The 13,488-nt window shown below is 43.5% G+C and overlaps 1 protein-coding gene across 1 annotated transcript in view; it reads right to left on the bottom strand.

Annotated features, from left to right (window-relative positions):
* DTWD2 (DTW domain containing 2) overlaps positions 1–11,457 on the bottom strand; it is a 57,997-nt gene extending 46,540 nt beyond the window's left edge. The window contains exon 1 of the mRNA XM_015850002.2: positions 11,311–11,457. Within this exon, the coding sequence (XP_015705488.1) occupies positions 11,311–11,432 (122 nt within the window). The 5' untranslated portion in view covers positions 11,433–11,457. The remainder of the gene's footprint in view (positions 1–11,310) is intronic.
* Positions 11,458–13,488: the final 2,031 nt, after the last annotated feature.

The following is a 13,488-nucleotide window of genomic DNA, read 5'->3' as shown; positions in this document are numbered from 1 at the left end:
ATAGTCTCTTGCAGGTTGGAAGGGACCTTAGAGATCATCGAGTCCAACCCCTGGGATTTGAGCCTCTGTGTAGCAGAGCGGCACTTCCCCCACTTGTGCCACAGGGGGGATTTGAATCTGGGCCCCAGTGTTTGCAAAGCAGCATTCATTCCTACCACTGCGCCACCGGGGCACACTATGGAATATGTTTAGCTGGTTCAAGGGGGAGAAGGCCACTCCTTTAGGAAAGATCCTTCCTGGACAAATACCAGGATTCAAGGGATCCCCATATTACCAATTAGCAACAATTATTGAACAATGGGGTCCCTTATGGGTGGTGGACAACATGTCCCCATTTTGTTTAACTGAATATTTTCAACATACTTACTACTAAAGAAAGACAAATGGCTGCGTCTATAGTAGCTTGGTCCTTACTAACTGCTTTAAATCAGGCCAAAATGAGATCAAATGATATTGAGCATGAAAATCAATTATTAAAGGCTCAAATTGAAAAGCTAGAAAGTGAGCTCAGTTTATTAACGGGGAAAAATCCATCATTTTTTTCACCAAATCCCCAAATTAGATATATTACAATGAATGATGAACAAGATCCTAAAACAACAGATCAGGATAAAGTCACCAAAGCTGATCTGGAGGAACCACCTAAGGTGGACTTATTAGAAGTCCGTCCTGTGGTGACTCAAAAGACAAAAAAGATCCAGGACCGGCCACCAGATCAATGGCCCCCTGCCGAGTCTTACCTACATGTAACAGCCCGTCCATATACGCCTACTGAACTCATGGACCTAGTGCAACGATTTAGGCAAAGGCCAAGGGAAAGTGTTCCGGCTTGGTTATTACGGTTATGGGATTCAGGGGCAGATAGTGTACTGGTTAGTGGCCCCGAAGTATCTAAGTTGGCCACAATAACAGTACATCCTGCCCTTCGGCAGAGACTGTATGCTGGGACTCAGTTCCCTGAAGAAAACCATTCAATTGTAGAATGGATAATGGCTGCTTGCCGCATGGTGTGGACAAATAAAACTGACATGCCAGTAAACACAGGGATGTGGTCTTCTATGGAAGACCTTCAAAATTATATACGCGAATTAGGTATGAGAGAGGCTATCTACGAAGACACATTCGATAGCCCTGATATGGTTAAATTTTCTGCGGGAATGAGGGACCTAATTTTACAGTAAGCACCCTCTCATATGTATGGAACCTTGGTTTCCATACTTAATCCAGTAGTATCCGCAGAGGCAGTAGTCCAACAAGCTGCTCCGCTAGTAGCAGATCTGGGGGACAAACCATTCCAGTCACCCAAACCTGGGTAAAACTGGGGGTCGGGCGTCTTCCACCACGGGAGTACAAGGTATCCATTGCCCCAATTCCAGAGTATATATTAGGAATTGATATCCTGTGGGGTCTGGCTCTCCATACAACAGTGGGAGAGTTCCGATTGCGGCAGAGATGCATTAGTATCCGGGCAATCCAGACAATATTGAGAGGCCATGCAAAACATGAGCCTATTTGTTTGCCGAAGCCACGCCGGATTACTAATGTGAAACAGTACAGACTCCCGGGTGGGCAGGATGAAATAACAAAGACGGTGCAGGAATTAGAAAGAGTGGGTATTATAAGGCCTGCACATAGCCCATATAACTCCCCAATATGGCCAGTGCGAAAACCGGATGGAACATGGAGGATGACAGTAGATTATAGAGAACTGAATAAGGTCATGCCGCCCATTCATGCGGCTGTACCCAATATTGCCTCCCTAATGGACACACTAAGCAGAGAAATTAAAACATACCACTGTGTCCTGGATTTAGCAAATGCATTCTTCAGCATTCCAATCAATGAAGAATCACAAGACCAGTTTGCTTTTACATGGGAGGGCAGGCAGTGGACTTTCCAGGTCCTACCGCAAGGGTACGTGCATTCTCCCACCTATTGTCATAATTTAGTGGCGCGTGACCTGGCTAATTGGGAAAAGCCAGATAATGTCAATTTATATCATTATATTGATGACCTCCTGTTAACATCTGACTCATTAGAGGCAGTAGGACAAGCAGCAGATTTGTTGACAACTTATCTGCAGAAAAGAGGGTGGGCTATAAACCCACAGAAGGTGCAAGGTCCAGGGTTATCTGTGAAATTCCTGGGAGTAGTTTGGTCGGGGAAAACCAAAGTACTACCCAGTGCGGTAGTAGATAAGGTTCAGGCATTTCCAGTCCCTACGACATCTAAGCAGCTGCAAGAATTCTTAGGTATATTGGGGTATTGGCGCTCCTTTATACCTCATTTGGCGCAGCTATTGAGGCCATTGTACAAACTCACTAAGAAGGGTCAATCATGGGATTGGGGGAAGGTAGAACAGGATGCTTTTCAACAGGCAAAACTGGCAGTTAAACAAGCTCAGGCACTGGGTATATTTGATCCTACCCTCCCAGCCGAATTAGATGTTCATGTTACTCAGGATGGTTTTGGCTGGGGCCTGTGGCAATGCCAGAGTTCTGTTTGAACCCCTATGAGGTTTTGGTCACAGGTTTGGCATGGAGCAGAGCAAAGATATAGCATGATTGAGAAACAGTTATTGGCTGCCTATTTGGCGTTGCAAGCAGTAGAGCCAATAACGCAGACAGCAAAAGTCATAGTAAAAACTACATTACCAATCCAGGGGTGGGTAAGGGATTTGACCCACCTTCCTAAGACAGGGGTGGCCCAAGCACAAACGGTAGCACGATGGGTCGCCTATCTGAGCCAGAGAAGTAGTCTGTCTTCATCTCCACTTAAAGAAGAACTACAGAAAATCCTAGGCCCAGTGACATATCACAGTGATGCACCAAAAGAACCGATGGTTGCTCCACCAGAGAAGAGTCCCATTCAGGAAGGAAGATATCCTATTCCTGAAGATGCCTGGTATACGGATGGATCGAGCAAAGGCAACCCGAGTAAGTGGCGAGCGATAGCATACCATCCCTCTACTGAGACAATCTGGTTTGATGAGGGGGATGGTCAGAGCAGCCAATGGGCAGAATTGCGAGCTGTGTGGATGGTTATAACTAAAGAACCTGGTGACGGTGTCCTGAACATCTGTACAGATAGTTGGGCTGTGTATCGGGGGCTCACTCTTTGGATTACGCAGTGGGCTACTCAAGAATGGACTATCCACGCCTGACCAATTTGGGGTAAAGACATGTGGTTAGATATATGGAATGCAGTCAAACGCAGGACAGTATGTGTCTACCATGTCTCCGGTCATCAACCCCTGCAGTCACCAGGAAATGATGAAGCTGACACACTGGCCCGAATCCGATGGATTGAGAACTCACAATCCGAAAATACTGCCCGTTGGTTACACCAGAAACTATGACATGCTGGACAAAAGATAATGTGGGCAGCCGCTAAAGCATGAGGGCTGCCTGTACAATTATCTGATATCGTCCAAGCATGTCAGGATTGCGACGCTTGCTCAAAGATGAGACCAAGATCGTTGCCCAAAACAACATCCCACATTGCTAGAGGATACAGTCCTCTTCAAAGATGGCAGGTTGATTACATTGGGCCCCTCCCTCGATCTGAGGGGGTGACCTGCATCGACACTGTAAGTGGACTGCTGCAAGCCTATCCAGTGCCAAAAGCAAATCAGGCGTATACCATCAAGGCACTTACTAAATTGATGTCTACCTATGGGACACCTCAAGTTATTGAGAGTGACCAAGGGACTCATTTTACTGGTGCAATGATACAGCGCTGGGCAGAAGAAAACAACATTGAATGGTGATTCCACCTACCATATAATCCAACAGGGGCAGGCCTTATTGAACGTTACAATGGTATCCTCAAGACTGCCCTGAAGACAGACTCCCAGTCCCTGCAGGGGTGGACAAAAAGACTATATGAAACCCTGCGGGACCTGAATGAAAGACCTCGAGATGGCAGACCCAGTGCCCTAAAAATGCTGCAGACTATATGGGCCTCCCCTCTTAGGATCCAAATTACGGGTACTGATAATCAGGTAAAACCGCAGGTTGGTAATGAAAATAATCTTCTGCTCCCTGCCCCTGAGAATCTAGAACCAGGAATCCATAAGATAAATTGGCCCTGGAAGGTGCAGGTAGGACCCAAGTGGTGTGGCCTACTTGCACCTTGGGGGAGATTATTGGAGGTGGGAGGTTCAGTAACCCCCTCGGTGATAGGTACATGGCCTACTGACATTGTGGTCAATACTCCGATCTTCATTGCTAAAGGGACACCTATCATGTCCTTATGGCAAATTAAGACTCCTCCTCTGGTGCCAGATATAGTTATACAGCCACAGATATCTGGCCAGAGGGTATGGTATCGGAGGCCGGGGCATAATCCGGTACAAGCAGAAGTATTGACCCAAGATAAGAATACGGCCTGTATCTTGCCTTGGAGGGCAGACCTTCCCCTCCTAGTACCCTTGAAACATTTGTATTACTCTCCCTAAGACTCTAAGCCTCTAGGACCATCGCAGGACGATTTGTTTGGACTGATGAAATGCAGATAGACTTGCACCTTAAGATGGCTTGTCTCCAGTGACATCTATCAAGCACTGGCCCACGGAAGATTATGAACACCCATCAAATCATCACTCAAATTATATCAACATTTATGGTGATGGGAAAATTGTATAAGCATCGCGTTGGATCTCTGTAATAGGGAAAACTCACCCAATCATTGGTTCACGCTGTGAAGGGGCGGAGTGTATGGGAAAACACAGCTTGAACCTTGCCTATTGATTAATTAGCTGAGGCAAGTGTTGGGTCAGCTGTGGGAGCACAGGTGAGAGTAATCTAGCTGTGCTCCCAGAAGGGGTGGACTTCGACTCCACCCCCTCTGAGACCTCATTTAAGGGCTGACCACCACTGAGGCAGCATCTCTTGGAGATTGCTCCCCAGTGGAGACTGCTTCAGCTATCTGGTCCAGGCATCAACATTGGTGAGTTTTCTTTACTAATAACCTTTGACTATTTATCACCATCTTGGTCAATATCTTTATATTAGCCACCTTTAAACCATCCTCTGTTATCACCTTTACAAGTGGGTCATCTCTACTGGTACAGATGCTTATGAATCTGGCTCTTCTTCCTAGTGGGAGGAAATGCAGAGCTAATGGTGGTAACCACATAGAAAAATAATGTTTAGTAGCTGGGAATTTGCTCCATCAAATACTGTTATTGTGTTCTTTGAATCTCTTGTAGTTTCCATGGAAATAAATAGGATGCATCACTTTCAGTGCAACCTGAGAAGAAAGTATATAAGAAAACAGTTGTGGTTTTTTGTTTGGTTTTTTTTTTTTGTGGTTTTTGTTTTTTTTTTTTATGTTAAGGGTAGTGAACCAGTGGAACAGATTGCCCAGAGAGGTGGTGGATGCTCCATCCCTGGTGACACTCAAGGTCAGGCTGGACCAGGCTCTGAGCACCCTGACTGAGCTGTAGGTGTCACCTATTATTATTCTGTGGTTGCTTCTTTGATCAAAAAGAGATTATTACAACTTCTCATTAAGTGAAACCTTGCAAGGATCTATGCAAGAGTAAACATTTCCAGCAAATATTTCTGGTTTTCCCACATCTTTTACAAAGATATTCAGCTTTCTTCCAAAGGGTGGTTCTACAACATTCTCTTGTTCCAAAAGCATCAGCTGTGATGACCACAACTGACTTCTGTAATAACTTAATCACCACATATGTAATAGCTCTTTTCATATTTGAAATTCAGGTCCACCTATGTAACATTACCTTATTTAATACAATATTTTAGGGACAGACATTAATGACAAACGCTATTGGCATGTATTTACTCTGTCTGTAGACAGCAAACCATGCCTGAGTCCTAGCTTGAAACAAAGCAGATGTAAAAGCAGAGTTAAATGAAAAGGTCACTCTCACACCAAGTAACCTCAGGGGTGAATTCCGCTATTGCCCTCAAGTGAAAGCAGGCTCAGAACACACACATCATTTGGACATCAGCTAAAAGAAGAGCTAAGTATTTATGTTTTCCACTCCACAATGCAATATCTCGTCACTTAAAACTACTTATGTCTTTTTCCCCTCACAAATAACAAAAAAAAAAAAAAAAAAGCTATGAAATTAAGTTACATATATTAAGTTACATATAATTAAGTTAATTAAAATTATTTGGGTTAATTATTCGGGTAAAATACATGAACACATAACAGAAAGCCTGTTCCAAACTACAGATAACACAAACAAAAAAGTGGATGCCTTCTAATAAGCAAACTTACTTCTTTAAACAGTAAATATTCATATTACAAAGAAAACACACCATTGTCTGCAATTTATCCTTAAGTGTATATATGCTTGGAAAAACAACAACAGTTAACAGCTTTATAGCCAATTCTAGTAGGTGATTAAATATTAATTAAAAAAATCTTCAATTTCAGTACAACTATTCACTTCAGTTATAAATGGTAGAAAAACTGGGCTTTGTTTGTCGTCAGAGAGCTTGAGAACAACTCCACAACTCAGAGTCCTGGCATGACATGAAAAAGGCAGCACACAAGAATGTCCTGCTCAGAACTTCCTGACAGCTCAGAGCTGCAGGAGAACTCCAAATGCTATACTACACTCTAGTGTCCTTTTTCAAAACAGCAGGCACTTCTGTTTAACATACTTTCACCTCAATCTTGAAGACGCAGGCTTCTTCATAAACTTTATTTTAAAAAGCCAGTTTCCTGGTGTAACACAACAAATAATGTATTTTAAGATTATACACCTGTTATTAAAAAGTAAACAGTTATTAGATTTCACTAAGTTGGTGAGGTTTTTGCTGAATACTCAGCATTTCATTTATATTAGACATCATTAATTTACTCTAAAGCTTTCAGGGATACCATAAGATGTTGTTTTTTTATGTACACAGCCAATTAAACATTTGATTTTAAGTACCTGATTACAGAATCAAAGCATATCCAGTAATATTTCATTTTGATTTAAAAAGTTAGAAGTCCAACACAAAAATTAACCTTTCTTCCACAGTTTGGAAACAACTTGTATAATTAACGTAGCATGTTTAGCAAGCGTGCTCATAAAAGCTAACAAGAAGAAAGACTGACAGCAGCCAGGTACCTCATGGAAACACTGATGGGAACAATTTGCACTATAGCAGTATGATTTAATGCTGAGAAAATTAGCACTGCCCATTCTGAGAGGTCACAGGTATGAGCTCACACAGAGCATAACCATACAAAGCTATAAACAGACTCAAAGTAATTCAGACTGCAGGGACCTCTGAAGGTCATCTGCACCAGCTTCCCACCACCTAATGGTGGTGACACCGTGTTGAAAAATAGTGTTTTGTAGCTGAGAATTTGCTCTATCAAACAATAATACTGTGCTCTTTGTCAATGTCGTAGTTTCCATGGATATAAGCACAAGGCATTACTTTCAGACTGGCCTATATAGATATTTAGGTCCTTGGAAACTGCCTGAGTTTAAAATGCAAACATACCATCCAGAATCTCTGATTAAGTTTCCTAACACATGAAGGGGCCATACACAGAAAAAAGTGAGCTGTGCTTGACAGCTTTGGTCCTTTCCTTTTTGCTTGTGAGTTGTTGTCATCTTTTTTTAATCAACTTACAGATAACTTTCTAGAAGATGCTTAAAATTCTCTTCAGATATCTGTGTTTTCAAATCAACTTAAGATACTTAGATTCAACATTTAAGAGAAATTATATGTAAGTCTCCGAGAGAAACAGCACATCTGGATTTAATTGCTCATTTCTTTGGCATTTTAATGAAGAAATTCCCTACTACTGAATACAATCAACATGCATTTACATTAAAAATAGCAAAATACATGTAAACTGTAATGATTTTACAGACTAAAACCTCCACCTAGTGAGAAATCCTAGTAAGGACAAGTCATCAAGCTCCTAAATCAATTTCTAACAGACACTAAGGAAAAACTTAAGCATTTTGAGAGTAGTCCCATTAAGTGTACTTCACCACCAAGAAAACAAAATTCCACACATTACAAAACTGAAGATTGCCAGATGTTGAGTCTTTCATCAACCAACACTTCCAAATCCTTCTCCTCAGAGCCGCTCTCAAGCCATTTTCCACCCAACCTGTATCTGAGCCTGGAACTGCCCCCATCCAGGTGCAGGACCTTGCACTTGGCCCTATGAACTTCTTGAGGTTGTTATGGGCCCACCTCTTAAGCCTGTCCAGACTCCAGATGGCATCCCTTCCCTCTCGTGTGTCAATCCAGCCATTCTTAGAAACAGTATTGGAACTCAGTCTGTTAAGCTGCAGATACCCACTATCCAGAGAACATCTATTTGCAAATACCTGCAGTATTAAACACCACAGCTTCCACCAGATAGGTCTCTGTTGAGAGATGTCTCACTTGTGTTACTATTCTCCAGATTACCTGAGGATAACTCTCATTATCCATCGAACCTCTAAGACCTGAAAGCAACAAACCTGTTGGTGCTTTATTTAAGATAAGGAATGTTTTCTTTCCACTTCCTTATGTGAGCACCTGAATACATCATTTCTGAACATTTCCCATTCATTCCAATTTGGTCCATTTATTCTCCCCACAGTGCACAATTATTCAACTTCACTAACCCAGACGTTGGAAATAAGAAGAACTGTTGAAGTGCTGAAACTAAACAGAAGCATAAGGGAAAATGACAATTTTAGTAACACCATAAGAAAAATACTTTACAGCATACATTCTTTATACACTTTAGAGTATAAATTATATACAATCTACTACTGATGAGTCAAAGAAGCCACAGAACACAAGACTCCATCTATTTCTGGATGTTCATGGGAAGACAAGTGAACCAAAACCATCTGTTACAGACAGTCTGTGGGTCTTCGTACTGACGTAGAAGCTTAATAGCTTTAGAAACTGAGGAAAATAATTTTAAAGGAAACTTGAGAGAAATTAGAGACATAATCAGTATATTTCAGAAATGTTATGTAGAAAGACAGAGGAAAAAGTAGTCGAAGCCAAAGGGAAGTTATACTTGCAATAACAACATAGCCAAGTTCCGGGCTGACGTCCATGAAGGATGATTTGTTCTAAGCAAAAAACATCACAGATATGACAAAAAACATTTCAGCAGAGACTGTGATGCAAACCTATGATCCATTTAAAGCAATAAAATGGGCAAGGGAAAACTGAATATAATGCAGACATGATTTGACTTTAAAGAATAGGAAGTGACAAACAAGCGCACTGTAAGGAGAGAACAGATGATGGAATTAAATATAGAAATACAGTAACTGAAAGGAGAAAAGACAGCAACGACCACCTTCCTTATACTGAAAGAGAAGAAAAGTGTAGTGTATAAGTGAACAGGCAGGCGAAAAAAAAAAGAAAAAAAAAAAAAAGAGAGACTGTAGGCATATCAATCTCTAATCAACAGAAAGTAAAGTGCCAGGTTAAGCAAATATATCTGAAGCTGAGCAGGAGAGCCCAGCTTTGCAAAAATGAAAGTTGATAAGTCCCAGGGAGGGAAGGAGAAGGTTGAATGGAACAGAAGAAAAATCTCAATTTGACACCAGCCAAAGGACTTCAGACATCGCAGCAATTGAATGCTATAAGTAGCTTGATTTGCCAGAGCTTGCTTTCCTGCAAAAGTAAATACCTTTTTCTATTTCAAGAGATATTTCTTATCTCCAGTGAAATTCACCTATGGCAAACTCTCCTCCATAACAAGCAAGAAAAATTACACACTTGGCTGTGCCTAAGCCAAGTTTTTCTTCAGTAACACAGATAACAGCTTTCAGCTCTCATCTACTTACATAGGCATTACTACATAAAAAGGAAAAAAATATATATACACATATATGTGTAAGGTTATTTCTGCTTTGTGTTACATATACTAAAATCAATACCAATTCTTGTAAGGAACCACTTATGGTTGTAGATTCCTGATGATTAAGTTGAAGAAATTTGATCACTGTTAAAACATCTTTGACTTCTCTTTCAATAATCTATCGCCCTGAAGGCAAAGTCACAGCTGATATAATTACGGAGAATTGGGAAATCAAAGGCACTAGAGTTGCTTTATTAACAAGATTATCCACTGCTTGCACGGTCTCTGTCTTTGTACTGTGCTCCTCCCTCAGCCCTTAGTCATCCATATCAACAAAGAATATGGCCAGCCTGACACTTGGCTTTCTTTATTTTCTCATTAAATGCCAGCCCATCAAAATGGATGTTAACCAAGTCGGTCAAGCACAAAGTAAGTGGCCTAAAAAGGTCACTACTCATTAGTCTGTTTAGAATATTACAGAGCAAATGAACGAGTGCCTTTGAAACTAGCCATGCAGAAGGAAGTAGCATTAAAGTCAGTAACATTTTTATTTCAACAACAGCACTGGCACAAACTCATTACTGCTAATACAGGCCAAAGAAACAACAGCGTGAAGAATTCCTGCAGATACAGTAAACTAATACAAGCTGAATAAAAAAAACCCTAAACTTCAATAGTGGGCAGCATGTACATGGGCAGCACTAACCAAAGGACCCAAAGAGAATGAAGCAGGGCAGAGCATATTCTGTGTATACACCCCATGGCATGAAAACCACAGTATACTGCTCTCATTTAGGAGTTTTTAATAGTTACTTAAAACAAATGCCCTTCAAGAAATACCACACAACAACCTGGAATAATGAAATCTGTTCAAGACTGTCACCTACCCCTGTGTATTTCTTTCTTTGCTTTCTTTTTCAATACAAACTGAACAGGACATGCATGGTATGACTTCAAAAACACCTTACGCTGCGGAATAGCTGGCACTTCTTACAAGTCATGAAGCATGGGAAAATACGTAAGTTTAGTTATTTAAGTGATAAGAAATCAATGCTTTCAGGGAGTGAGAAATCGCAATAAACTCAGAGCAGTGAAAACAAACGCCTGGAGCTCCTGTGTTGCCAAGAACATGCAAAAAGCATTCTCCAAACGCACGAAATCTACAGGCTAAAAGAACTCCGAACTAGCGCAGCGCATCATTTTACCTGATCCTTCAGATATCACAACACATTAACCGCTAGCAACTCACGCTATTCACTAACAACACCTTCCAAAGCATCACACGGAAGCATCACCCGCTGTGTACCAGCTCCAAGTGCAGGGATGGCTTATTTTGTTTCGGCATACTATCAAACACCAGCCAGGCGGAAGCAGCGCTCAGCTCCAGGCCACGCCGAAGGGGCGGGGCGGGGGCCGGGCACTACAACGCAAGGCAAGGGAGGGCCGCACGCCCACCGTGCATTGCTCCCTCCTCTAACCCAGGCCAGCCGTCCCACTCACCTGCATTGGCTGCACTCCGGCCGCCTCTCGCAGCGCTCCACCGGCAGCTCCCACAGCCCGGCGCAGCCCTCGCCTTCCTCCCCCGCTGACGGCCCGGCGGCGGCGCCGCTGTCCCGCTCCATGCCTCCACCTCCTGCCGCCAGGGGGCGCCGCTGAGCAGAGAGAACGAGAGCTGAAATCTCAGCCAATCAAGGGAGCGGGGATACGACGCTCCGCCTTTCGGTCCTCCATGCTCGATGCTGCGTGGGTGGCGGCCGGGAGGGGGCGCTGTTGGTCCTGGCTATGGACGGGTCGGGTCGCGTCTCGTCTCTCCCCACTGCTGACAGCGGCCATCTTGGCCACCTGGGGGCACCACTCATGTTCATCCCGAGCATCAAAACAACACCCCCTGGTCCCTTTCCTCTTCACAGTCATCCAGACACTCAGCCCCAAGCCTGTAGCAACTCTTATTTCTTGCTGCTACCAGTGGAGCACTCAGACTCTTAAAGTCTCCCAGAGAATCTAATCCCAGAGAATCTTAAGTCTCCCAGAGAATCAGGGGGCTGGAGCACCTCCCCTATGAGGAGCAGGCTGAGGGAAAGTTGGGTTTGTTCAGAACCTGGTGAAAAGAGAAGTTGCGGGGTGACCTCATTGCAGCCTTTCAATACGATTTCCTTTCCCCTACACCCAGGAGGGGAGTAAACTCTTCGAAAGGGCTGACAACAGCAGGACACGGGTTTTAAGTTAAAAGAGGGAAGATTTAGGTTGGGTTGGTAGGGGAAAGTTCTTTACTACTAAGGGAAAGTGGTTTTAGGCCCTGGCAACAGGCCTGCCCCAAGGGAGGTTGTGGATGCCCCCGTCCTTGCGAGGTGTTAAGGCCCGACGTTGGACGGGAGCCCTGGCAACCTGAATCTAAGTAAACGGTTGTTATGTTTGGGTGGCCACTGCCAGGCCAGGGGGGTTGGGAAACTACAGATCCTTGAGGTCCCTTCCAACCCGGGTCATTCTGTGATTCTGGGATTCTTTGAATTTCAATACGGAGTGTTTTTGTTTCTGAGAGTCGTGAAAGAAGCTGTCAAAAACAGCACTTTTCAAACAAGCATATTGAGGGCTGGAGCACCTCTCCTGTGATGAAAGTTTTAGAGAGATGGATTGTTTAGCTTGGAGAGAAGGCTCCAGGGAGACCTCATTGCAATCTTGAGTACTTGAAGGGTGCTTACAAGTAGGAGAGAGACTGACTTTTCAAACAGGTAGACAGTGATAAGACAGAGGGAAATGGGTTTAAACTGAAAGATTAGGTTAGATGCTAGGAAGAATTTTCTTCACTCAGAGCGTGCTGAGTGCTGGCACAGCTGCACAGAGAAGCTGTGACTACCCTATCCCTAGAAGCATTCAAGGCCAGGCTGGATATGCTCCTGGGCATCTTCATCTATCAGGTGGCAGCTGAGCCCATGGCAAAGGTGTTGGAACTGCATGGATCTCTGAGGTCCTTTCCAGCCCCAGCCATTCTGTGATCCTATGATATTCAAATGGCAGGTGTGCTTTGTTATTCAGCAGCTCAAGCAGTTTCATTCATTGAATTTAAGCACTGCAATTTCCACTCTGGTTCAACTCAGTTTAAGTACCAACACCAAGGCATGTGACATTCTTGCTGATGATTATGACTGCTTTCGTCAAAGCTAACAGCCTCAAAATAACCAAAATGTGCCTTTCATGGCCAGCTAACAAAATGTTGACTTCAGACTTCTTGTCATTTGCTGTCCTGCCACCCCCGTACTTAGTTATATATTCCTAGGCTAGTTTTCCAAAGCAGCAGCTGAAGCTGGACTGAACACTTCACTGAGCAGGGTCCACCGCAGTGTGAGGTGTTGGGGTGGCAGATGCAGAGCTGTGGGAGCCTGGAAGCTTTTGACAGTTGAAGCTGCTGTCTCAGCCACACACAGGCCAGTGAGGGCTGGGGGAATCCAGCAGACACATAGCACTGATAAATCAGACTCAGGTGCTGCAGGAACAGCACATGGAACAAAAATGTTGAAGAAAAATGAACCTCACCCTGACAGGTTAGGCGAAAAGGGAAGGGAAGGGAAGGGATAGGGAAGGGAAGGGAAGGGAAAGGGAAGGGAAGGGAAAGGAAGGGAAGGGAAGAAGGAAGGGAAGGGAAAGGAAGGGAAAGGGGAAGGGAAGGCAGAAAAAAAGAAA

Source organism: Coturnix japonica, chromosome Z (genome assembly GCF_001577835.2).
Source record: "Coturnix japonica isolate 7356 chromosome Z, Coturnix japonica 2.1, whole genome shotgun sequence".
Classification (NCBI taxonomy): Eukaryota; Metazoa; Chordata; class Aves; order Galliformes; family Phasianidae; genus Coturnix; species Coturnix japonica.
The sequence above is the reverse complement of the archived record's forward strand: the minus strand, read 5'-3'. Positions and strand labels throughout refer to the sequence as shown.